This window comes from Triplophysa rosa, linkage group LG12, assembly GCF_024868665.1.
Source record: "Triplophysa rosa linkage group LG12, Trosa_1v2, whole genome shotgun sequence".
Classification (NCBI taxonomy): Eukaryota; Metazoa; Chordata; class Actinopteri; order Cypriniformes; family Nemacheilidae; genus Triplophysa; species Triplophysa rosa.
In genome coordinates this window covers 5,610,917-5,637,311 of record NC_079901.1, presented here as the reverse complement: position 1 = coordinate 5,637,311, position 26,395 = coordinate 5,610,917, and the positions used below count along the sequence as shown (strand labels likewise).

General features: G+C 38.4%; 3 protein-coding genes across 4 annotated transcripts in view; 2 read left to right on the top strand and 1 right to left on the bottom strand.

The window, feature by feature from the left end:
• veph1 (ventricular zone expressed PH domain-containing 1) overlaps positions 1 to 26,395 on the bottom strand; it is a 114,672-nt gene that overhangs the window by 69,352 nt on the left and 18,925 nt on the right. Inside the window, exons 2-4 of the mRNA XM_057348251.1 lie at positions 25,576 to 25,830; positions 18,456 to 18,671; positions 15,912 to 16,086 (exon numbers count right to left, since the gene is read on the bottom strand). Coding sequence (XP_057204234.1) covers positions 15,912 to 16,086; positions 18,456 to 18,671; positions 25,576 to 25,713 — 529 coding nt within the window. The 5' untranslated portion in view covers positions 25,714 to 25,830. The remainder of the gene's footprint in view (positions 1 to 15,911; positions 16,087 to 18,455; positions 18,672 to 25,575; positions 25,831 to 26,395) is intronic.
• On the top strand, positions 3,556 to 8,479 carry ptx3a (pentraxin 3, long a). 2 transcript variants are annotated; one of them, XM_057348253.1, is made up of 3 exons: positions 3,556 to 3,971; positions 5,155 to 5,739; positions 7,192 to 8,479. In XM_057348253.1, the coding sequence occupies exons 1-3, from the start codon at positions 3,821 to 3,823 to the stop codon at positions 7,821 to 7,823; spliced, it is 1,368 nt and encodes a 455-aa protein (XP_057204236.1). In that variant the 5' UTR covers positions 3,556 to 3,820; the 3' UTR covers positions 7,824 to 8,479. The 2 variants fall into 2 exon arrangements, with proteins under 2 accessions (XP_057204236.1, XP_057204235.1); XM_057348252.1 differs by having other exon boundaries at positions 3,558 to 3,971; positions 5,131 to 5,739; positions 7,192 to 8,478.
• Positions 20,566 to 22,521, top strand: LOC130562916 (peroxynitrite isomerase THAP4-like). Its single transcript, XM_057348254.1, has 2 exons — positions 20,566 to 20,884; positions 21,713 to 22,521. Exons 1-2 carry the CDS (start codon positions 20,638 to 20,640, stop codon positions 21,997 to 21,999), a joined length of 534 nt encoding a protein of 177 aa, XP_057204237.1. The 5' UTR covers positions 20,566 to 20,637; the 3' UTR covers positions 22,000 to 22,521.

The window sequence follows — 26,395 nt, the reverse complement described above, 5'->3', positions numbered from 1 at the left end:
ACTGACATCTTCCAAATATCTTTCCTTGTGTTTAGCAGAACATCGAAAATTATACAGATTTGGAACAACCTGAGGGCGAGACAAATGAGGACAGAATTTAATTTTTTTGGGTGAACCATCCCTTTAATTAAAAGAATAAGCACCAATTGTAACCTACAGTGAATCTGAATAGTCTTTATTCAGAAAGTAGAGTTTTGAATATTATCTTTTGAGTCCAGAATGAACTCAGAAATGTCTTTATTCGTGTTTCTATTGATCTGTCAGATGTCAGTTGTCTGTGATGATTTATGCAGAGACGATCAGTTGTCAGGCTCCTCTCTGTCCTGAAGGGCTGTTTAAGTTTACCTGTGATCACCAGCACCTGCTTACAGCCTCATAAATCTTCTTCAGAAGCACCCTGACTCCAACAGGAGATGTGGCGTTGTACTTCATACGAATTCAGTGAAATTCTAAAGCAATGACATGTAGAGAACTACATTTTTGCTATTGATGATTAAATAAAGTATTAAATATGGTAACACTTATTGGGATGGTTTCCCGGACAGGAATTAAAACTAGTCCTAGACTAAAATAAATGTTTGAGCTGTCTAAACTGAAAACAGCTTGCAATGACATTATTTAAAGGGGTCCTATTTTGTCTTTTTAGTCTTTATTGTGTTTTTGATGTGCTAAACAATCAGTGTTCATGTTTTTGATTTTCAAAAAATGCTTTATATATTACATATTTCACCTGTGTTTTACACTGTCATCTCAATTCTCAGAAAACAGGCTGTTGAGTACCTGGTTCTATGCAATCCCTTGATTGGTCAAGCTGAGCCAGTCTTTTGTGATTGGTCTAACGCTTAGAGTGTGTGTTGAGATGTCCCGCCCATTACCCCTCCGTGTTCCATGGGCAAGGTCAACGTAAATTGGCTCTCCTGTTTTTGCCAAGTGGTTGATGTCCTTAGGGCAACATCATGTTGACCCTGGGACAACATTTAAATCAACCAATCAGATTTCAGAAATAAGTCAAGGTAAAAGTTTGTTGTAGTCCCATCAAGTCGTTCATTGTTCCGCTAAAGAAAATATCTTTCTTTTCTGTGAACTTTGAGCGTTGCAGCTTGGCAGATGTTGGTTAATTGAATTTGCTTAATAAAATTACAACTAAATTTAAAGAAGTGAAATTCCATTCGACATCCCCTTTAAAATACATCAGTGTGATTGTTTTGGCTCAAAATACACACAAGTAATGTTTTATGTAAGCAAAACGACTCAAATGTCTGAATTTATCTAAGGCCTAGTCCTGGAGTAATCTAATGCCTGTTCGGCAAACTGCTCCTTCAGATGTAAATCACACACCTCAAGAGACAAGTGTGACAGAATCCCTTGCGGTTTGTATAAATTCACACCTAAACTTATATCCTTTAACTCTTCTAAACAAATGACCCTTTAGTTTTCATTTGCTATCCATGCAAGGATCCAATGATGAGACATGTAATAAGTGCAACTAAAAGAGTTGTTTGCATGACGCAAGCTACAGATACACGAGAAAGGCATAACCAGGAAATCCCTAGAAATAAGTCCAGCCTTTAAAAGACAATTCAGAGAGCTTCAGAGCACAAACAACACAATGTAACAAGTGACATTCAGGATGAAATATCCTTTTAAATCATGATTGCAATATCACATGATACATAACAATGATTGATACCGAGGAGATGACAGAATAATATCCAGATGTTCATTTTCATATTTCTTCTGTAAAGTGCTCCACCAACGTGTCGGGTTGTATGTGTTTCTGCACTGAAGATTAGAGGAGCTCATTGTGGTCAATGATGGTGTAGGTGCTGATGGAATTTAACATCACCAGCACTTTTCATTCCAAGGTGGCAGATTGACGGCATTAGTCAAAGCTGACCTTCCCTTGTGTTTCCTCCGGAGACAACGAGAGCAGTCATTCCCATTTGTACCGTCTCGTACTTCTGCCTGATTTCACATTTAAGACGCCTCTGTACTTTTTGCATCAGGCAACGAGACTCAGGGAACCACCAGCAGGGAATCACACGTGCGGGACAATCACATATTTTCGTGTTGTGTTGATAGCAAAATACTGACTGTTAACGGGCTGATGATTAATGCAAAGCCCACATTTTTGACAGATTTGCTGGCACGCTCATTTTTGGGCCAGGCCTGGCTGACATAAGCGAAAACATCCATCCGTTGTCATTAAAATGCGCTTCATCTTGCAGACACATTAATGTTGACCTACCAGCGGATACATGGCTGTGAATCCGTTTCCATAAACCTCCATTCACGTTCATGTTAGGCCCACGAAATATATCATTCCTCCTCCGGCCCCAGAGGGTCTCACAAAAAACGTTTAGAGGGCACGAAATAATTTCCAGTTGGGTGTGGAATCTGTTTCTGGGGAAATGTGTGTGACCGTGACAGTGGCGTCTGTTATCGGGCAACGAAATGACAGCAAGTTTCCATGACCCCCAGTCCGGCATCCCCCAGAACTCAACAACGGCATCCAAAATCATCCTGACAAGCAGGGGGTAGATTCACAATCCTCAATACGAAGTCATCACAAACAAAGAGCGTTTTGTGGATGCTTCGTGCCCAATACAAATTGAATAATTTGTAATATTTGTAACGTAAAGCAGAAGAGAACGAGGACCGAGTCCAATCTTTCTCCATAACACACGCAACACAACACAGCATCAGTTAGGGCACGCTTAACATGTTTTACCAAAACGGGACATATTCCTGGATGAACATCCCTGCTGGTCCTGGAACAACATTTCAACCAACCAATGACGTTGAGGAGCCAACACTGGCAGCATCGTGATCTGGATTGTGTGTTTATACTAAAAAGGGTCAAATTAACACTCACGGTGTATATATAATCCACACTCTCAAAGTGTGGATTATATAAACACTGTGAGAGTTAATTTGACCTTTTTTAACACTGGTGATTTTACTGTGAGAAAAGGGGTTGGGGTTAGAATAAAGGTAAAATGAAGGGCAAGAAGCAGGATTGAAAACATGACTTGATTCTAACAAGGGCTGAATCAGAATTTGGGGCTTGGGTTTAGGGTTAGAGGTTTTAAGACCACCCCGGTTAACCCCTCCAGTCGCACTGGAATTTGGGCACATTTGTTTGTAATAATTAGCATAGGGATAAGATCGTGTCTATGTTTATTTGAACGTTCTAGAAACAACATACGAAGTCGATCCAGAATCATTTCCTACTTGGCTCAATGCAGTTACGATACACATGTACTGTGTAAGACTTTTGGCATAAAATAAAAGACGTATGCAAAAGAATTGAAAAATAAAAACGTGAAAGGGCTTACTAAATAAAAATGGGGTATAAAGAGTAATGTCATGTGGTACTTATTACCCACATTAAAGGGAGGGAAATGACAAAAAGAGAAAAGAACAATAAACCTCTGTTGTAAACCGAGAGCCGTTCTCGTCACAACAGAAGAGTCAAAAACCTTCAAGCACTTCCTTACTTTTCTTTGTACCTCTTTATCGATCTGCTTGTCTAAGATCTCTCGCATGGCCTCAAGCTGCAGGAGAAGCACAACTATTTTACTACACGACTTATATTACCTCCAACGAAGAACTGCTCGCTGGAGCTAACTCTCGCGCTCTCTCGCTCTCTCGCTCTCTCGCTCTCTCTCATTATGTTTATATAGACCACAGAGCCCCTCCATCCAGCTCAGTTGCGTCTCAGCTGCAGTTCACAAAACAAGCAGGAGCGTGGCCAGCAGATTGCTCAGCATCTAACCAGAGGACACACACAAACGCAGAGAGTTGATCCTATTCACACATGGCCAGACACATGTGGACGTTACTCCAGACTGCGTGTCTGCTGGGTTTGTTATCCGCGGAGTGGCCTGGCCTTTCCGATGAAGAAATAACTCCCGATTTGCGCTACCCATACAATTATTTTGGAGAATTTGGGGAGGAACAGACCGAAGGTGAGTAACTGTGATGCTAAGACCAACAGTACCATTAGATTCTGTGTGTTATGAATAAACATGTCCTGGTTTGAAAGAGTTCTGTCATCAGAGTTTGAGTGTCTTTAAGAAAGAATTTCCTCTGTATATATAAGGAAAGAGAGTGGCTGGAGAGTTGAGGAATTTATGAATGAGAGGATATTTGCAGTTGTGAGGACAGAATGCGTGTGTTGTGTATTCAGCTCTGTAATGACAGGATGGCGTTGAAAGCTTTACCAGTAGCAGATGTTAAACAGGAATTGTGTGTTGATGGATTGCTGTGGTTTCGTTGAAATAAAGCTTTCGAATATACAAACAAACAACTTTAGAATGGTACAATCTCTTCCTGTAAGTGATGGAAAGAGACGACACAGAAAGTCAGCAAATTACTCAAAACAAATGAAAAGATTACATTGTCCATTTTTTTTAATCATTGTTTTAGTAGTCAAAAGTTAAAACAACCATAATACACCATAACAAAACATTAAAAGGGCAATATATGAAGGATACTTCACCCAAAAATGTTGTCATCATTTTTTCACCCTCATGTATTTAAAAACTACACGGCTCTTTCTTCTGTGAAACTGTGAAGCACAAAAGAAGATCTTTTGAGTGTTGTTTGGTCAGTGTTGTTTATCTTCTTTTGGGTTTGCAGATAAAAGAAGGGTGACATGAGGATAAAATTAACAATGATAGAATTTTTATTTATGGGTGAAAAATTACTTTATTTATTTTTTGTTCTGCTGAACACAAAAGAAGATATTTTGAATAATGTAGGACAGTAAACAGTTCTGGGGCACTTTTGACTACCACTGTAATTTTTCCTACTATGGTAGTAAATGGGGTCCAAAAACTTAGCATTCATCCAAATACCTTTCTCTGTGTTCAACCAAACAAAGACATTTTTACAGGTTTTGAACAACTAGAACAACTAGAGATGAAGTAATTCATGACAGAATTTTCATTTTTGTGTGAACTATCCCATTAACATCCAGATACTACTCTTCTCTACATTATCTGTGTTAGGCTCATGTCGGAACTCTCCACTCACCAAACCCAACACACTGTGTCACGTTACTCACCTACACAAACCATGTCATGTAACTTCACTCTTTCCTTTCGTTCTCTGTTTGGCTCCCAGAGGAGACCCCCACGCAGTCCCCAGAGGAGACCCCCACGCAGTCCCCAGAGGAGACCCCCATGCTGACCCCAGAACCCTGCAAAGCTTCAGCCTTCACCGAATGGGATAAGCTCTTCACCATGCTGGAAAATTCCCAAATGAAGGAGAACATGCTCCTGCAGTATGCCGATGACATCATCAAGGTGGAGCTGCAGTCTCTGCGAGGGGAGATGCTGCAGTTCGTGGCGCAGTATGGGGACTCATGCGCGTCTGCAATTGACAAGGCGGCTCGGAGGTCTGGGGCTCAGATGGAGACACGACTGGAGAATGCGCTGACGCGACTGCGAGAGGTCTCAGCCGATCAGTACGAGCAGCAAGAATTGGTCCTGCAGCAGCTACTTGCATCTAGTGTGACCCAGGATGCGCACCTGGAACGGCTAGAGAACTGCTGCCTGAAATCTTCCCAAGCCAAGAGTCTTCAGGCCCGGCATCTGACGCAAGAGGTGACTGATGGGGAGAGCGGAGTGAGGTTGGAGAAGACTCTGGCATCCATCTCAAGTGAACTACAAGCCATGCGGGAACAGATGACCCGTTACATGAGGTCAAACCTTTCAAACAGGCTTCCATCAGGTGAGAATCTGATCTATGTTTCGACAAGCTAAAGCAGCCTATAATGTTGAGAGAAAGTAAAGTATTGAAGCAGTTAAGTAAGAGAGATCTGGACTCGTGTCAAATCAAATGTGCCAAATGAAAACCATGAATTGGATGAGAGTGATACAAACGTACATGTACAATTATGTCACTGGTTTTGAGAAACAAAACTACACGCTCCAATTCCAACACCCGCTGCAAATATATTGTTTTATGAGAGTCAATCCTTTGAACGCAATCTGGATGGTACGGCGATGTGATGATTCGGCAATTGTGCTATTAATTCTGAGCTGTAAATCTGTGACTTATTCAAACCATATGTTATGATCAAGCCAACTGACTAACACAAACACTAATCAAAAAACACATCAACTTATATGACCCCTGGACAGACAGCCTTCCCTCCAAATTAGGATGTGAATTTCTTCCAAAATCAAAACCTCCTTGGACCTTCTCTAATCTTCAGCTGATCCCCGCTTTGTCCGCATCTATAGAGCCTAGTCAGTTTCCATTCAACATGAGCGAAAATTTAATTTAATTTAAAGCTCATGCTCTCTGTATTAAAGGGCTTTGTAGAGGTAGAACAAATGAAAGACAGAGGGAGGTATAATCATTAACAGCTAAGCATGGCGACCACACCAAAGCATCCAGGGGGAAAACAGAACCAGATGAGACTGTTTAGAGAATGAGTTAGTCTTCATTCAGCCTCCCAAAGCAGGAAACCTAAGACAAATGTAATGAAAATATCGTAAGCTACGGTAGGAGAGTCGTGATCTGCCATAGCTAATCACCCAGTGTAAAGAGAATGTACCAATCCTATTAACCAAACCATCTCAGATTGTTTGACAAACCTTTCACTGTAATTCTGCTTCCTACTGATTGAAGATCCTCGTGGTTCTGCCGGCTTGCTGCTCCAGACGGGTTTATCTCTTAATCGCATGAAAAAGTACAAAACTGGACATGCGGTGTATAAAATATGCTCAGGCAAGCACAAACTCGCATTAAACAACATTTATGTCAATACTGAGACAGCAGTATCCTTGTCATATTTACAAATGAATAAATAGCGTAGGGATCAATTTGGGAGTGAACAAAAATTGGACGATATCCACAATGACGAAATGTTTTCAGTGAAAATCATTACTCTGTGGAACCACCACTACAATATAAAAAGTTAATTGTAGATTACATCACCTTCAATTTTTTCAAATAAACACTATGCACTTTTAGTTGTTTTTTGTTTCGTTGTATTTATTTAACAAAAATACTAATCCCAAAGTGGACAACCCTCCTTGACTAATTTCGACAGTCTAAGGGTTATCCATAGAAACACATCTGAGACTGATGGGTGGAGTGGTTCACGAAAGATTCATTCTGTTCTTTCTAACCAGGGAAATTAAGATTCATTGATAACATTTCTTTCCTCCACAGGCTGTGACACTGGACTCCTCTTCCCCACGCGCTCTTCTACATCCAACGTTGAAGTAACACCCAAAAGACCGTTCCCGACCAAAGCGGTGACCATCTGCCTGTGGGCGAAACCGACCCAGGTTCTCAACAAGACCGTCCTCTTCTCTTACAGTACGACGGGCAACCCTTATGAATTGGAGCTGGTGCTCAATGGCCAAAGTGTCCAGTTCACGGTGGATGGAGAAACCCATTTGGTGGAGGCGCCAGGGGTGGTGCAAGAGGGTCAGTGGGTGCACCTCTGTGCGGTCTGGAGCTCATGGCAGGGCCTGGCTTCTGTGTGGGTGAACGGTCAACAAGCAGCGAGCTCTCCCGGAGTGGCTGAGGGTCATGAGCTACGCAGCAAAGGGAGCCTACTTCTGGGACAAGAGTACGGACGTTACTTTAGGCATCTCATCATCCCAGAAACCTTTAATGCGGAGCTGGCCTTCACGGGGAAGATGACCGGAGTCAACATGTGGGATCGTGTTTTGGATTCACAGGAGATATCCCAGCAGGCACAGCTGGACGGGAGTGGTTGTGGTAACCGTGGTAATGTGGTGGCTTGGGGCGTGTCTGACATTGAGTCAAAAGGGGGTGTCAAGTTAATCTACTAATGTCTCTACAATCTTAACCACCGGAGTCCTGTATATCGATCAGATGAGCTCCTACAACACATTAGCTGCTTTGCTACTCCTGCATACAACAGTAATTTCTTTCATTTCAGGAAAATGTTTCCTCACAGGAAAAGTTGGATTTCGGGGTGGACTGGCAGTCATCATGCAAATTAAAGCAGTTAAACTGCTGCCATTTGATGCACGTCATATCATTCATTAATCATTTCTAAATTTGGTTTTAAACACATTTTGTATTGTCAAAGTATTTATCTTGTTTGAAAATGTTTACATTCCGGTTTGACTTAATTTGTAATCTATTTGTAATGTAATCTTTCAATTCATTGTGATGTTGTTCTTCTGCAATATTTTAAAACTTATAGTCGATCTATCTTGTGATTTTTATTTTGCTACATAAATACTGCTAATGAATATGTTTTTATGCACCTGAACACGTTTTCAGCTACTTGCTACATTTTGATTATGGAACTGTGGAAAATGTTTACAAGGTCTATGTGACTTTTTGCTTCCCCTGATGTGTGATCATGTGATGTATAATGTAAATTGTTTTTATTGAGGCTAAGATGAATGTATAATGAAAATAAGTATTTTTCAATGAGGGTCAGGAAACCATAATAAAAATTTTAACTAAAATAAAACTGATTGTCGCTTGGTATTGAAAGCTTTACATTTTTGAACAACTTGAATGGAACATAATACATACTGTAAAAAAATATGTCAGAATGGACAACCTTCTCTTGAAACTATTTTATGAGGTGGCTAATTCATATGAATTCGTATGATGTAAATCGTACAAAAACGTATGATTATTAGAAAAAAGCTATTCTGAAGCCCCTCCCCCTAAACTCACCCTTAAACGTAAAACACAAAAGCAAATCATATTAAAACTACATTGTACATAGAACTACATTGTACGAATTCATCCGAATTAGCCATCTCATAAAATTAGATTATAAATCAAATGCTATAAATCAAATGTAAAATGTTTAAAATGTATTTTGAGGTAAACAGAATACTTAATAAAATGATTTGAGTTTAGTCATTAGGAATTTAAAGTCACCATGAAATCAAAATGTACTATTATTAATTTTTTATGAAACAGTTATGGCGTGAGGGCGGGGCTACAAAAAATATGTTTCTGCCCCTCCCCTCCAGCAACATCAGTTCTTGATGAACGAAACCAAGTCCCGCCTACATTTTGTAAAAGAACATGAGTGAATGATCACTCAGTGATGCTTCAGCAGAAAAGGAGGCGGAACCTTGTACATTTAGCCAAACAAATTACATTTAAGAGAAAGTCTATGAAGACACTTCTATGCATATAAGAAACCTACAGTGAAGTTAAGCCCCCTAAACACAAGATCAAGATAACATCAGTGTTCTAACTGTTAAACTAATAATATCAAAACACAGGTGAATGTGATACTTCAGAAGTGAAGAATTTAACTGAGAACTAGACAAAACAGCACGAGCCACATTAAGCCGTGTCTGCCATCTGAGACTGTTTACATATATAACACAACGTATCTGAGGAACTGAATGACAGTGGTCACGGGTCAATGTAAGGGAATGACAAATCATAGGCTTAGCAAACGTGCTCAGGCCTCAGAGCAATTAGTGAATCCAGATGGTGGTAAGGAGACAGCATTCTTGAAGGGATATTACTAATAATGAGCATAGCTAGAGGGACTTTGGGAGCCAGTCAGGGCCTTTAATGTTTCAAAGACGCTCTTTTCCACCTCTACCTCTCCTGCTCCTGTAAGCAGCATACACACCAGACAGCTGTGTCTCTAATACGCTCCAGACCACTACAAACAATCATGTAGTTCCTCCGACATAACTTTAACATGAGACCCCTGTATCGAGTCAGCCGTAGGGACGCGTATACTCAAGAAACATGAGATACTGTTAGACGCTTAAACTTTTATAAACGTTTTAAAAAGACTTGATCACTTTGAACCGTAAGCTTGCCCTGCTGTAAAGATCATAATATGTCGGTATACACAAAATATGTGGATGTGTTTAATAGACTGCTTACCAGCGAGAATTGCTTTGGTCAGCGTCAGCACTTTGCTTGAAACACATGGCTGAAAAACCAGCACCAAACCATCATGCTGGTCTTTTCTTTATGCTGTAAACTTGTCACTATAGTAGTGAACCTACAAACCATTATTTATGTGTACTTACCAACAATGACCTTACTTACCTTGTAAATGTTTGCTTTACACAAAGCCGTTTGTCAAAAGGATTCTAGATGTTTGAGCTGAATGCTACACAAAAACGGTAATAACGGTAATAGCATGTCAAACCTTTTTTCTGCATTATAGAGTGCCGTAGGGACGTATTTTGTAAGCCAACCCAGAAGTTAGCGCTGCACTGGTTCCCTCAACCAAAAGCTTATGAATTTTTCCCATAGATTGAAATATCACAACAAAAAAAAACTCTGTGATGAACAAATGTGTATGACACTTACTTTTTGTCTACCAAGATAATCTTTACAAATGAACACAACGTTTATTATTTCTGAAGCCTAAATGCAATCGCCAGAAGTAAAAAGCTAACATGAGGCTATAAACGGACTCAGAAAAGCCTCAGAAAACTCTTTCAAACTTCATTTAAACAAAATTTTCAAGATTTTGATATTTGTGGCCATGTTGCATTATTTATTTAACATCCAAGACCATGTCTGTTATCGCATTTACCAACTTGGTAGCAACCGCCATTTTAAAGACATGCAAAAGCTTTAAGAAACCAAGTGCGGCGTTATACTGCTACGTTTTATGTGGTAAAAATAAACGCGATTTAGTGGTTTTGTTCACTATAAACCTTATTTCTAAAATTTTACCAAACACCCATTCAAAAAACCCATTGACTTTGGGGCGATGGAACCAGAAGTGCTAACATGCTAACTTACAACAAAAAACATGTCATCATTGCACACTCTATCCCATTTACACTTTAACAGTATGTGAACTTACAGTGTACTTACCCAACAACATGCTGGTAACTACATAATATGGGTTAAGATTAGGTTCAGACTTGGTACCTAGTAATTCCACAATTGCACACTAACTACATGTCAAACCATAATGTAAATTCAAGTGCAACAATTTTCCTTTACCCTTTCAAGTCCTAACCTGAACTCAATTATCCCACCTTACTTCATGTTCCATAGACTGTGAGAAAGTCATACATTATTGGTTCATTGTAGACTTCTGGGAACTTGGACCAGGGTGTTGTTCAGGAGGGAAGGAGACTGATTAGAAGACAGACCCCAAAAGGGAATCTAAAGAACGGGTCAGAACGAGACTGAGCTATTGAAGCTATAATAATCTTATTATCTGGGCCTCTGTCATTGCTCTGCCTATACCGCACAGCATATGCAGAAACCGCAAAACCTAATCTAATCTGCCTATACTGGAAGTGAAGACCCGCTTACTATTACTGTAAGCTGAAGTACAGTAATTTCAGTCATGTTGAATTTTGGCAAGTGAACCTAGAGTGAAATGTTTTTATTTCAAATACTATCATTTTCAACAGTAAGCACCTAGATGCTGAGAAATCGACACTGTATTTTCATCTTGTGCCATGGCATCAACATTCTGAGAAACAATGAGTTACAGTAGGTAAGTGTTCATATGGTCTAAAACAATAGTGTATCTCTTCTGCTTCTGGGATTTACGCCAGAGATTCTGCTTACTTGTGTGCCTTTCTCTTCCAATTCTGTCTTCTAGATTTGTGGGATGTACAGTATGTGTAACCAATGGAAACCATGTAAGGAAAATACACTATATGGATAAAAATATTGGAACGCCCCCTTCTTTTAAATGTTCGTCTTTTCCAGCAATTCCAAATCAAACAAATATTAATGTTATACCATACAATATCATATTAACAATGTCCATCTTTGTTGCAAAAGTTTTGGAAGGGCCTTTTCTGTTCTGAAATGACTGTTGGCCATTGATCATTGAAAGTCATTGACGGTTTAGGGTGACGAGTGTTTGACTTTAATGTGTTCAGCTGGGTTGAGGTATGAGCTTTATACAGATCAGTCAAGTTCTTTCACATTAGACTGAATCAATAAGTTCTTTTTGAATCTTGCTTTGTACACAGGGGTATTGTCAAAAATATTGGAGAGACAGGTTTAGCCAAGGAACGGTTCTTCTCGGTTTCTTTTGCTTGTTATCAGAAATAAAACTCTATTGTTTGCAAATGTGTACCGGAAGTTAAGTTCGCGTCACAAAGTGCACATGCGCAGTCACATTTGTTTATGTTCTCGCTTTGTCTATATTCACGCAGCTGTTGAGCTAAAACAACCAGTTTGGGCTGTTTTTAACCCAGTGTTTTTTTAGAATGTAAGCAAGCTGTTTCTCTGTAGAGCTCAGACGATTGTTGACTGCACCTCAGCTCAAAAACCCGGGCAACTGTTGAGTGGAAGTTGTCAGTTTCACAACTGAGAGTTACGTAAGCAGTTCTTGGACGAACATGATGGTCAAACAGCGAGCCCAGTTTTAAGACAATACACGTTATTTAGATCTCAAACCCCCATCGATAGATGAATAATACAACCCAAAGCCTGCAAGGGTCTTTCTTCAGTGGAAGAAATGTCCTTTAAAAATGTGTGAGCAATAAGTAAAATAATGATTCTTTCTGAAACCCACTGAGGCATGGGCTGCACGGATATCCGCTGCATTGACAGAAGTCTTTGGTGGCTGTTATATGTAATGTCGGGTGAGCACTTACCCTCAGACGGCACGTGACCACGCATGACTGTTCAAATGAACGCAAAGTAATATCTGTGAAATACGTTTCGCTCAGCTTTCTTGTGGCTCAACTGATAGAGTATTGTGCTAGCCATGCTAGCAAAAGGTCATGAGTTCCATTTTCAAGTTAAGGTAAAAAAAGCCCAATAAAAGAATCTGCCAATGGATGCATAGCATGGGCAAAGCACATTCAATATATAGTTTAATAATAACAGCATTTTGGAGATCAACTGATGTAAATCCCATCAAACTTTACAGCAGGGGTTGAACATAGTCAAAGGATAATTTAAGAAATTCATTGATGAAAAATACAACTACAATAGCCTACTTACATAATAGTTGTATTATTATTTAACGTAGCCTATTTTTTATACTCCTCACGTACTAAACTGCATTTTTTTTTGCCTGCTGGGGGTACGCTATTACGTTGTGTGCAGAGTGATGTTAGCATTTAAGCTAGCTAGATGGTGAGAGAAAATGGCACTATCAAAGAGTCTAAAGAGGAAAGTTGACAGCAAAAACAGGGCATACAAAGAGGAATGAAATGCATTCATCCTACCTAGTTTTGTGAATGCAAAGCCGGTGTGTCTTAACTGCAACGAAGTTGTCACTGTTTGCAAAGAATATAATATTAGACGGCACCACAAGACGAAGCATGGCACCTTCAATAAAAAAGGGAAGCTGAATTTGCTTTGTTATTGTTCACATGTTGGTGCTGAGGCCCTGCGTTATAAGCAAACGTTTCAATGCTTCACTGTTAGTTTTTTCATGCCCCATTTTTAATGACGGCTATTTTAGAAGTGTGTCTAGCGAGCGACAAACTCCTTAGAATATCTTTCAGAACTTTTCAAATTTCAAGTTTATTTTTGAAATTATTTCAAAATAAAACATCGCTGCAAAAAACGTTCTCGTACTTTTATTTTGAAGGCAAATTCACTAAAGATGTGATTGTGACAGATCTATTTCTGAACCAGCTGCGGGAAAAATAATCAAAATAATGTTGCTGGCGTGGGCCAGATATTATCGGTGGTGGGCCAGTTTTGGCCCACAGGCCACCTGTTGCCGACCACTGTTTTACTGAAGCCAAGATGGACAATGTGTCATGCTTTCATCCTTGAAAACTAGTACCAAGACTATGCAAGCTAAAAGGAAATACAACCCAAACTACACTGAATGCAAGTTCACTTGACCCAAATAAACATGGTTTGTAATCACCACAATGTTGGGTTGCTACTTGATGCCCAATGTAAAATCTGGGTCCTGAAGCAAAAGGGCCACTATACCACTAAACCAGATATTCACTAAAATAACTTTATACTGTGTCACTTTAATGAATTGTGGCAGGTTGCTTTGCTTGTCATAAAGTCTACTGATGTCAAAGTGGTGGTTCTTGGCCAGAATGAGCAGAAAAGTTGACCAGACTTTAAACCAATTCATCAGCTAACCCCATGTAGAATAAACATGCCAGTGGGTCAACTAGTACACTTTAGGAAGTCCCACATGAGCACAACTGAGGCTCTCCAATTAGGTTTCTCAGGTGCCTCATTTCCTTCAGTGTAGCAGCCAAATCTAGCGGCATCCAATTTATATCTCTTAAAAAACACGCACTTTATGTTTAGTCCTTTCTATGGCTCATTCAGAAGGTCTGGTGTCATCCGTTGGCTGACCCATGCAGCATGACAATGGAGCTGAGGTCGATGTAAATTAGAAAACGTTTTTCACTAATGAAGCCTCTGATGACCAGGGCCAGCAATCTCTTTCGCTGACCCTTCTATTATGAGCAGACTGTTTCAACACAATAACTTGACCCACACCAATTTGTACGAGTGGAGTATTTGAACAGCTGAGATAAAAGTATATTTTGGCAACGGCGTCAGGTCAAACATTCCATCCGCTCTTTGTATAATGGACGATCTTTATAAATAAATGTTTCATTTCAAAAGCGACGATGTAGCAGAGCAATAGATGTTATAAAGTATGCTTCACTGTGTATGTCTCAAATGACTCATTTAAACTGGGGTTTTGGGACGAGAAACCAGAAACACACACTGTGGGCTAGAAAGACCACACGCCCGCTGTGTTGTGTGGATGCTGTGGGTGGCAGATTAGTGCATGTGGAAACTAAACAGTCACCGGTCTGTGCGTTTGAATATTTCTGTAAAGGCACAAGGGAACTGATTCTCTTATTACCAAGAAGGCAATGATGTGTAGGGTCTGCGAAGCAGTGACTCATGGCACGTACAATGGTTTTATACCTTCCATGACTCATCATTCTAATCTGTGACCTAATAAAACACGGTGCGCGGTGACCGAGTCTTTGACGACTAGATTTGTTTTGTTTTTTTACACGTGTTGCGTGCAGTGACAATCATAGACCACACAGAAGATATGTAATGTGTGATGTATAGTTATGAGGAAGAGAATTTTGGATCAATGAAATACACTTTTCTTGATGCTTTGCACAGTTCGAAGAGCCTTACCCTAAAATCTGATTGGCTGTTAGACATATTCCACTTTGATGTCCATAAACACATAGAGTTGTGGCCAAAAGTTATGTCCAAGTGACGTTAAGGGTTTATCGAATAAAGGGTGGCCATTTAAAGCAAATAATGTCATGATCCTGTCCCTCTTGTCTGGAGTTTTCGAGTCTTGTGGACAGGGTCGTGACAGTACCACATCTTGTATGTGTTATGTCTTGTGTGAAGACACGTGGCTGTTTGTTATGACATTGCGCCGCTTGTCTTCTTGGCCCCGCCCCCTTGTTTCCCCGTCATTGTCCCATTAGCGTTTGATTCCCCTCACCTAACCCTTGTTATCAACCCTCGTTAGCGTTCCCTTTATCTAGCCCCAGTTCCCTCTGTCCAGTGCCGGTTCGTTTTGTGCCCTCGTCCTGCTATTGTGTGTTAGTCCAGTGAGTTTACGCTTTCGTCCAAGTTTCCCTAGCCTTGTCTTGCCTACAGTTTGGGTTATTGTTTATATTTGGACTTCCTTTGTTTTGCACCTTCCCTGAGGGTAGTGTTTGTTTTAGTGTTGTTTTGTTCGTATTAGTCTTGTTTTGTTTGTATTTTTCCCCATCGTGGGTTTTTGTTTCAGTTTTTATTTATAATAAAACTTTCTGTTCACTCCACTCTGTCTGCGCCTGGGTTCTGCCTGTAAATCCCTGACAAATAATGTGTAAATATGCCCCCAGGACATCACTTTGGTCACTACTGTACTGTACAGCAGTTGAGGATGTTGTGTAGTCTGCACACGCTGGTGACCTTCCATGGCCCCTTGTTTTCCCCTGAACCCCATTTCAGACCCTTACCTCCCAGTATGCTCCAGGTGATGTCCTTAGTGTGTTGGGCCAAGAGTTCAGCTTTGGCAATGGCAGCCAGTGATAAGTAACTGGACATGTTTCTGCTCAGCTCTTGGTTCCCCTGCCGCAAGAATCGAACCGCCACAGGCACGGCCAGTGCCATCACTGGAGGCCTATTGTAATTCTGCAAAAAGAGACAAATACTGATATTAACCCATAACTTCAGACTCTCATTTTAGGTCACAGATTATTTCAATCAACTGCTAAATGTTTACAGGTTATGACTTTCACCCCTTAAGCTGAACTGAAAATGTCAATTAGATGCTTTATTTAAATGAGGAAAATTATTTCAGCACCGTATGCCCAGAATGATCAATAAAGTCTGGGTTATTAGATCCAGACAGTGAACATGTAAGGGTAAGCTGGCTTGGTGTCTGCTTCATTAATATAAAGAAAACACTGAATAAGACATAAAAGATAACAGTTAACATTTCAATAGATCTACTTCAAGAGTCTGATGTGGGTGAAACTTCATTTTAAATGTTCTGCTGCCCCCTATAGGGTACATGATGCAAATAATTTTAGGTTAAAACAGTTAAGTAAACAGTGTAGATATTAGATTATAACATTAGACATTTACAGCATATTTCTAACCTATTTAATCCTAATGGACTTCTAATGTCTGAACAGAGTTATTAAAGTTTTGATTTTAGTTTTATTTAATTGTATTAATATTTTAAATTAGCTTTTATTTTTAGTTTTTTGTATTAATTTTAGTTAAAGTTTTAGCAATTTTGATTTATGCTTTTGACATTTTATATAACTTATTGGTTTATTTTTATGTTGCTATATAATAAGAATCAGAATTTTTATTTCATTTTCATTTTTATTTTATTTTTTGTTTATTTTAATGCTTTAAATTTATTATATCTTATTTTGTGGCAACATTTAAATATTTCCTTGAGTTAAGTTTTTCCAATATTTGTAGGTCAATATTCTATTTGATTTCAATGAACAGGAACGTTTTTAAAGTTTTCATTTTAGTAAACTAAAATAACCTTGCTTCTAAAAATGTCAATACTGGCTAATAATAACAATTTACTTACAAGTCAAACTGTTTAACAGGTCAATTAAAACAAACAAGATGGAAGAAAATATTGTATGAGTAACAAATACAAAGATTATTTGTGGACAATACTCTGTATAGATTACACTACAAAATACACACTTGAAATAAGGTGACTTTTTACTATTTTGTCTGGCAAATTGTGTTATTCTCTGATTATGCTGAGGCGACAGCAAAGGATTTTTTAAAATCTTATAAGAGTTTTAAACGGTGAGAGACCACAAACATGAGGAGTAAAAATCCTAGATTGAATCATTTTGTTCCTATAATGTGTGGTGCGCCGTGATGTGACAAAGAAAGTACACCAACACATTTTCAAACAGAGTCCTGACTGTGAACACAGGAAATCTCGCAAATTCTCTCGAGGTTTCAAAATAAGTTATTAATTATTTCACTGTAAGCTTTGTTTATTATATATATGTTCAATATAAACAAATGTGTACATATAACCTTTTATGTAATTTTAAAAATATTATTCATCCTTGAGAAATTGCTCAAGCAGCGTCGTCTAAAGCATTTAAGGTGGCACAGCACTAGATATCATTTGAATTTTTCTCCTGTCCTGTTTAAAGAGAGCCTCTTTATTACTCGCTTGCCTCAAGAGAAAATGTCCTTGAACATCTAAGCAAAAACATAAAAAAACGTGACGTAAAGCAAATAACTTGCAAAACTAATTATGAACACCCATTTCTATAATATGACGTTGCTCCTTGGTTTTAAAGAGCTCTTGCAGAAGCGCAGTCAAGCAGCAGCTGTCTACAGAATCCTGATCTCCACCGTTACCCAGAATGCATCACTCTAACTCAGCCTCTCTGTAAGCCCTGCTGAGGGATTCATACTGGATGTGACTCGTTATATAAGTGAATGTGCGTGAGAGAGAGACTACAAGAGGGAAAGCCAATCGGGTGAGAGAGGACGAGCAGATGGATGTGGGGCGTGAAGCACCCGTCTAGAGAAATTAATTATAACATGACTTCAAAAAGCTCCTTAAAGGAAAATAATAAGAAAGGGAAGAGATTATGGCTAATTGCTGTCATGCGTGTCAGTTGTGTTTTGAGTCACATCACTTGAGAATCTGAAATTGTAAGACTACAATTATGACAACCAATCAGCTTCAAACACTTATAAGGGAAAAGTCAGGGACCATCATTTTTGCTTTTCAGAAGGTTTGGACATTTGTGACAATACTTTTAAACAAATGATGATGTTTAGTGGATGCACGTTCTCCTCAAGTTTACACAGGATGTTTCTCCGCTATCTTAAAAATAAATGTTACTCGGTTTGTTATTATCTACTGTAATGATATTAATAGAGTACAGGTTTGGCTTAAGTGTATCCTGCACACATTTGTACACTGAACATGAAGCTGTGAGGAGGCTGTAAGGAATAAGCAGGTAAGATTTCAATGCGGGTGATTCGTGTGGCACCTGCAGGATGCAGCTGGTGATGTCAGAAGCGATCTTGGCATGCGGCGTGTCTTCATCTTTGCCCTGCGGCTGGAGGTTGTGCTCGAGACATGACTCCCACAGTGACACAAGCGCCGCTCCGTGCCTCTCGATCGAACCCGTCTCTCGGATGGCTGTGGTGATGCGCGTGATGCAGATCTCCACAACCGCCTGGTCATTGTCATTGGTTAGGTAGTCCTGTAGCCAGATGAGAAATTGGTGAGGTCTTAACTGAATACAGATGAAAGAAGCATGAACTGTCTATAAACCGCAAATGATTGTGATTCCTGAATAGGAGCAGAATTTTCAAGGAATTTAAATGGTTTTCATATTTATATATTATCAGAATCAGAAAGAGCTTTATTGCCAAGTATGTTTGCACATACAAGGAATTTGTTTTGGTGACAGGAGCATCCAGAACACAGAAACAGCAACAACAGTACACAGAGACCATAACACAATAGAATACAGTACACAATGATTTAAATAAGGGCCTATGGGTATAAAAAATTAAGAAATACAATACAATAAACATAAGATAAAGATATAGAGAGTAAAGCTATGTATGTATGTAAATATGTACAAGTAAAAAATAAAATATATTAGAACTATATTTTGGTATAAAATGCAAGAACTGCTAACTGATTCTTAATACTAACATGATAAAGAAATAACGTTATCAGTTTTGCTGGTGAATACGTTTATTCTTGTGATTATTCATCTTTAACATTTTAACTGTTCAAATCCATTCTGCAAAATTTCACACATTAGCACAGAAAATGTGAGAAATGTTTGAGAATGCGTCTGGGCCTGATTATGAGGCGTGTTTGGAATGATAATAGAATGCAAGTGACTGTGGAGAGAGAGAGAGAGTTGATGGAGGGCTACCCTTGAGATCTTAGATGAGCTAAAATCTGTTTACAAAAGACAGCACAAGCAAAAGATACCAGACGAGACAGGAGCAAGTGGCAAAACCGGGTTCGCTCATTTAAATGTATAATACAGCGAGTGTGCAAATGAAGGGTCACCTTATTCAAATTATTCAGTGACAAGTCAGTGATCAACCACAACATGCCATATGCTCTCCAACTCACTTTAACAGATTTTAACCTCATGTATATAGCAATGATCTTCAATGACTGTTTGAAATAAAAGTGTTTAAAATATTATGAAAAGATAATTATATTAAGTCAATGTCCTCAGAAAATGATTTTAAGTATATTGGGAAGGGCAAAATATGTAATAAAATAAGCTCTATACACATTTTTATACACATGTTTTAGTTTATACATTACAGCACAACTTGTTTTTTTAACCTGTCACAATGTAATGCAGAGGAAGTGAAGAATGGGGCAGTGCAAACTATATTGGACCGGTTTCTCGTTTCACATCAAACATCGTCATTTCAGCACACCAAGTAGTAGAAAGAAAGCGGAAAATTGACATTTGAAAATACATTATGTATATAATATATATGTGACCCAGTCTGTGAAAACCCAGCTAAAGTTTTTTTGTTGACTGTTTTTGAGTTTCCGTTTTCTACATGTCATGTAAAAATTGAAATCATAGTGAAATTAATGATTGAAATCAAACTTAATGAGACAGACAGTGATTTATTGCCCTCCAGTCCGAAAGGGTCCTTCTGGAAGGGGGACACCATACAAAACGTCACTCGAAGTAAAGAGAAAATGACGTTGTTTTTATTGCTCCTTTTGCCAAGTGAATTTTAAACGGACACATTAAGAGATACACAATCGCGTATTTCCTTCTAGAGTTTACACATCAAGAGCTTTACTCTTAGAAGGGAGCAGGGCATAAGGGTGATCACTTTGTAATGGAACGCAGGGACTGTCATATGAATATACGGTTGCATCTGACGCACGCGCGTCGCGCGCCGACGGTTGTTGCTAGAAAAGGATACAGCTACGGCCGGAAGTGGTGCAAAATCTCGCCATATAATTACAATTACATTAGCTAACGCCTACACCTAACCCAACCCTAAACCTAACCTTACAATAAAAAAACCTAATCAACTGTTCTCAGCGTGACAAAAATGATGCGGTATTGAAGTGCGCATGCCCAGTGGACGTAGCTGTATCCCTTCTAGTCAAAACCCGCGCGACCGAGGTTAACTTCCGGTCTGTCTTTGTTTATCAACTATTACATGGCTTGTAAAATGGCGCCGACTAAAAAAGCACTAAGAGTTAAGGTGATGAGTAGACTGAAGCTGGGCTCAAGTTGTTGTGTTGTGGGATGCAACATGACCTCTGGAACAAATGCCTTGTCGAAAATAAAAATGTTTCGGTTTCCCAGAGACGAGGAGAGACGACGAGCATGGACCGCCGCTGTGCGCAGAGAGGCTTGGCAGCCAGGCAAGAATACAAGGATCTGTAGCACTCACTTCATTAAAGGTAACAACAACCTCACGAAGCAACAGATAACCGCTAGCTGACCAGTAACAAGCCTGCAGCTGTAGTTACGAATAAGCTAAACTGATTGCTACACACGTAGCTAACATTGCATAACGTTAACGTTACACAGTAATGTTAGCTCAATGTAATAGTTGATACGCTTTAGCTATGATTTGAACTAGCTAGGTTAGCGTTATGATATCTGAAATCTATCAAATATAAGAGCAACAATGTTTTTCTATCAGACGGGTTCAGAAGCAACAACATAAACAAACTTCCGGTAGACCTCTGCAAAGAATCAGTAACTCTTGAGTAGTTTGATTTAATTGTAGTATAATTTAATTGTATACAATTAAACATTAATAGAAATGAATATTAGTATAAATTAAATATAAAATTAATGGGTATATTGCTAGCCACTAGCCAGACTGATAACCAACACAGACCGGAAGTAAGCTTCAGGCCAGGCCTTGCTCCATGGGGACTTACAATAGTGCATAGATTGTCTAATGAAGCTTAAACTACTAAATAAAGACGTTTACATTTTCACTGGCATATTTACTACATTATCACTGATAAATATTTTATTTGTAAAGCTACTTTGGAACAGTGTTCATTGTGAAAAGTGACAAATAAATTTGTCTTTGACCTAATTTCATTGTACTAGAATGCTACTAATACTGATACTAATATAATTTTTAAGCAATATCATATAAAGAATGCATTTTTGACACATAAATCTGCATGTAACTAGAAAAGATTAGGCAAAGTATGTATGATGTTCAGCAAAATGCAACACTAAAGGTTCCTATCATTTTGTTTTTTTAGGTGCACCATCAGTGGACCCATTACACCCAGATTATGTTCCATCAATATTCGAACACATAAACGGCATCAGTGGTTCACAGAAGAAACGGAAGAGAACATCTGTGGTTAAGTCCATCCATGCTGACACTGGAGAAAGATGCACTGCTGTGGGTACAGATCTTTCAATGGCAGACATTGAGCAGCTACAAAATGAAAAATTTGAATTGCAAAGAAAAGTTGCTTTACTGAAGATGAAACTGGAATTGCAAGAAAATGAGTACAAGATCAGACTTCAAAGTGAAATGTGAGATTGTCTCAAACATCTTTCATGAATGGCTCGATGTGATGGCGAAAGAGTTACAATGCCATGTCTGTTGAGCATCCAGAAAAGATGTCAGAAGACTAGGTTTCCAACATGTTAGATGTAAAAGAATTTCACTGAATGTTTTGCCACCAAATGTGTCCGTCATCATGTACCAGCATCTACAAAGGGAATAAAAATTGACATATTCAGTAATAAACACCAACAACTATTGATTAACAGTTTTATTGACCTATATATAAATACTGTAGTATACACTTTCTGTTGCTTGTACTGTTCTTAATGTAAAAAGTTAAATAGCTTGATGCTTCAAAAAAAACAGAAACAGCATGCTTTTTTAAGAATAAACACAAACCTTTTTTTCATGTTAGACTGGTTTCAGATCAGCACTATTGAGCTGCTTTTGGGACCATTTTCATGTATTCGTCACTTAACTGCAGTTTTCCCTTTACAAATGCATCCATACCTTTTGGCAGCATGTTTAAATAAAAGCTAATTGCTAAAAGCATAGCCTTTGCATACAGCTTTTTTTGTGACCCTTATGGATTTAGTGGGGGAAGGTGGAGCTTGTAGCTTGATGTTTTTGCCAGGTTTCAAGAAATTGCATTGAGCTACTGGTTGTGGATCAGTCTGAAAGGATATTTGAAATATACATACATATATTATAATGTATAATATTATAATAAAAATAAGGAAGACACATTTATATTATTATTAAATATAATAATAGTTAAAATTAGAGGTGCACCGATTGACCGGCCAGAGACCGGAATCGGCCGATTTTTCGTATGATCGGCCGGTCAGTCTCACGTCTCGCCGATTTCAAGCCGATCTTCTGTTTCCCGTGATGCGGGCAAGAACGTCACAGCCGTCAGTACACTCAAAGCCGCAAGTAAACATGTAAACGTTCACGCGCACAGCCTGTCTTTCACGGCTCGTTTATACTCGCATGTGTGTGCTGACTGACGCGCATCTCTCATGTCCGCTGACTGCACGCGCGTGCACACGCATCATGTACTGCACAGACTGTAGTTCATCTCTCGCTGCTCCGTCTACATGAGGTATGTATGCTAACAGTGATGCTAAACTCTGACACATGCTAAACTCATGTTGAAGTCGTTCACTCTGTGTTAAACAAACGTAAATTCCATTCAAACTGATTCCTTGTCTTACGTTAAAACTGGTAATTTCACCTAGGTAAAATGACATTCAACACGTCACGTCTACTTGTTTTTAAAAATCCAAAATATAAAAAAATGAATAAATCAACCAATATATGTGATATATATCTGATTGAGTTCTTTACTAACACAAAAAACTGCAAATGCATCTTTAGAGTAGAATTCACTCATAAGATTTTTAACTTTTTTATTGAAGTTGCAGCAAAATCAACCCACTTCTTTTAATCCTACAGACACAAGATAAAGACCATTTATTTTACATTTAAGAAAAAATGAAATAAAGCAATGTTAGTTTCATAAACAGAAACAGACAAGAATAAAGTTAAAGTATTTTATTGTTATCTTAGACTTTTGTGAGATGAGTACAAAAATGAAAAAGGTAAATTAAGTGACACGTTTAGTTATATTTTATTTAGGGCTGTCAAACGATTAATCGTGATTAATCGCATCCAGAATAAAAGTTTGTGTTCACGTAATTTATGTCGGTATACTGTGCTAATTAATTTTGTATTTATGAACACATACACATAAATGCATTTATTTTAGAAAAATATAAAATATAACAATTAATAAACGTTTATTTAGAATTTAAATTATTGGTAAATATAAATTAATACATTTAAATATTTCCTAAATATATAGACAAGTATGTGTATGTTTTGTGTTTATAAATACGAAATTAATATGCACTGTACACAGATATATATAATGTAAACACAAACTTTTATTCTGGATGCGATTAATCGTTTGACAGCCCTAATTTTATTATTTGTACTTCTTTTCAGTCACAGATTTCTTCAATTTAAGAGTTGTTTGGGAAAGAGAAGATTCTGTAATTTAATGCAGCTTGGAGAACTGCATTTAGGGAAATTTAGGGAAATTGTAATGTTCAATCATTTATGTAATGAAAATAAAAAAATGTGTATTGAAAAGTTAATATGGTTTTATATACAGTATACAGTCAACTATAGTTTGTGGATAGAAAATCGGAATCGGCAAAAATCGGAATCGACAGGTTTCACTTGTAATAAAATCGGAAATGGCAAAGAAAATTGCAATCGGTGCATCTCTAGTTAAAATATCTCCCCTTCTTGGTAACCTGTGACCAAATCGTACCCACATACACACCTCTCTATTGCTGCATAGATCAGAGATATATTATCAACAGAATAAATGCCAGCATTGAAATAGCTTATCTAAATGCTAACCACTGGCTAAGTGGTTAGTGCATATACTGAGATACAATGTATAGTATAATGCAATGTAAGTCGCTTTGGATAAAAGTGTCTGCCAAATGCATAAATGTAAAATGTAATCTAAAACGTAACAGACAGTCATACTTACCCTGCCATGCAGATGCAATGCCCACACTGGACTTCACCATTCTTCATCGTAAACAATTCATGTGGAGAAAGTGTCCGACCCGCCTCGATTTCTCCGTAAACAACACATGTATTTCCATTCATGTGGGTCAGAATGCTTTTAACTTTTCCAGAAGGAAAATAGTTACAGGCATCCAAGCTGTGATATGCCTTGAACGCCTCCCTTGTATATACACATTCCTTCTCGACTAAGGTCACCGGAAGTTCCATTTGGGCCACAAAAGCATGCATGCGCAGTAAAGTTTGTTTATGTTGTTGCTGTTGAAAACGTCTATAAATATATTTGGATGCAAAAGCCTTGACTAAACATGTGGACTGAACAAAGTGGACCTAAACATGTGCCACTATTCTATAATACCATATTAAAAAGTTTGAACTATAGTAGTCTTACACATACTGGATCCATCACTTCACAAGCGTTTGTTAACCAACTACTTATGGATTACTTTTAAAACGGATTTATGTGCTTTTTGGAGCCTCAAAAAACTGAACACTATTCAACTGCATTACAAAGCCAAGGAGACCCAGTTTGTAATTAGCTGAAGAAAAGTTATACAACTGATGAGAGACTTTTTAGTTGGGTACTTGGGTAGTGTTATATTGTAAAAAAAAAAAACTTTTCGGGTTTATCTTTGTTTTACAAATGTCGGCATCTTAATATCTGCATCTTCATATTGACTTACATTTCATTTATTGTTTTACATTAGTTTCTTTACTATATGTTTTGAATCTTCGCTTCAAAGTTACTTTCTTTGTGACTGTAAATTAAAATGTTACTATGTAAATGAAATAAAATGCTAAAAATTGTACGATCTGATGTCTTTAATAAAGCAATAAGCCCCAAGAAGCAGTGGGTTACTGGGGTATTTTATAACAGCTTAGAACTCGGTTCAGCCAATCAGAATCAAGGACCAGAACTGACCGTTTTATAAACTCATTTAAGGAGGTTGTCTGATGCCTTTGCTTGTCTCCGGTCAGCATATTATACAGTATACTCACCGGTGAGCAGGATATGATTTTGATTTCCTCCAGGGCTTGAGACAGACAGTCTTCAATCTCACGGTCATCCAGGGAGAAGAGGTCACCTGCGCGGGACAGGTCTCTCTGTCCCAGCACTAGACGGAAGAGAGGATGCATTCTGGGATGGGCTCAAGCTTGAGCAAGCTGCCTCTGCTGCCCTGGGTTACCACGACGACCTGACATGATCCTGATGGTGACGGGGTGCCGTGCACATACGCGTCACAACATTTACAACTTAAAACCACAACACAAAGAGAGAGAAAAAAGAATACAAAAATGTATGTTAACATCATTTAGGGGCAGTTTCCCAGACAGGGTTTAAGCCTAGTCTCAGACTAACTTAAATGTGAGAGATGCCTTGATCGAAAACAACTTGCACTGACATATCTTAAAATATATCACTGTGGTTGTTTTGTCTCAAGATGCGCACAGTAATATTTTTTTTTGTAAAGTATGTTTTTTAAAACAACTTAATTATCCTAATTTAACTAAGGCCTAGTCCTGGTTTAAGATAATCCTTGTCTAGGAAACCGCCCCTTAAAGTGATAGTTCACCCCAAAATGAAAATTCTGTCATCATTTACTCACCCTCTTGTCATGTCAAACCTTTCTTCAGCAGAACACAAAAGATATTTTGAAAAATTTTGTTGACCGAACAGCGATGGAAGCCATTCACTTGCATTGGTTTTGTGTCCATACAATAGAAGTCAATGGCTGCCACCGCTGTTCGGTTATCAACATTCTTCGAAATATCTTCTTTAGTGTTCTGCAGAAGAAAGAAAGAGTAAATGATGACAGAA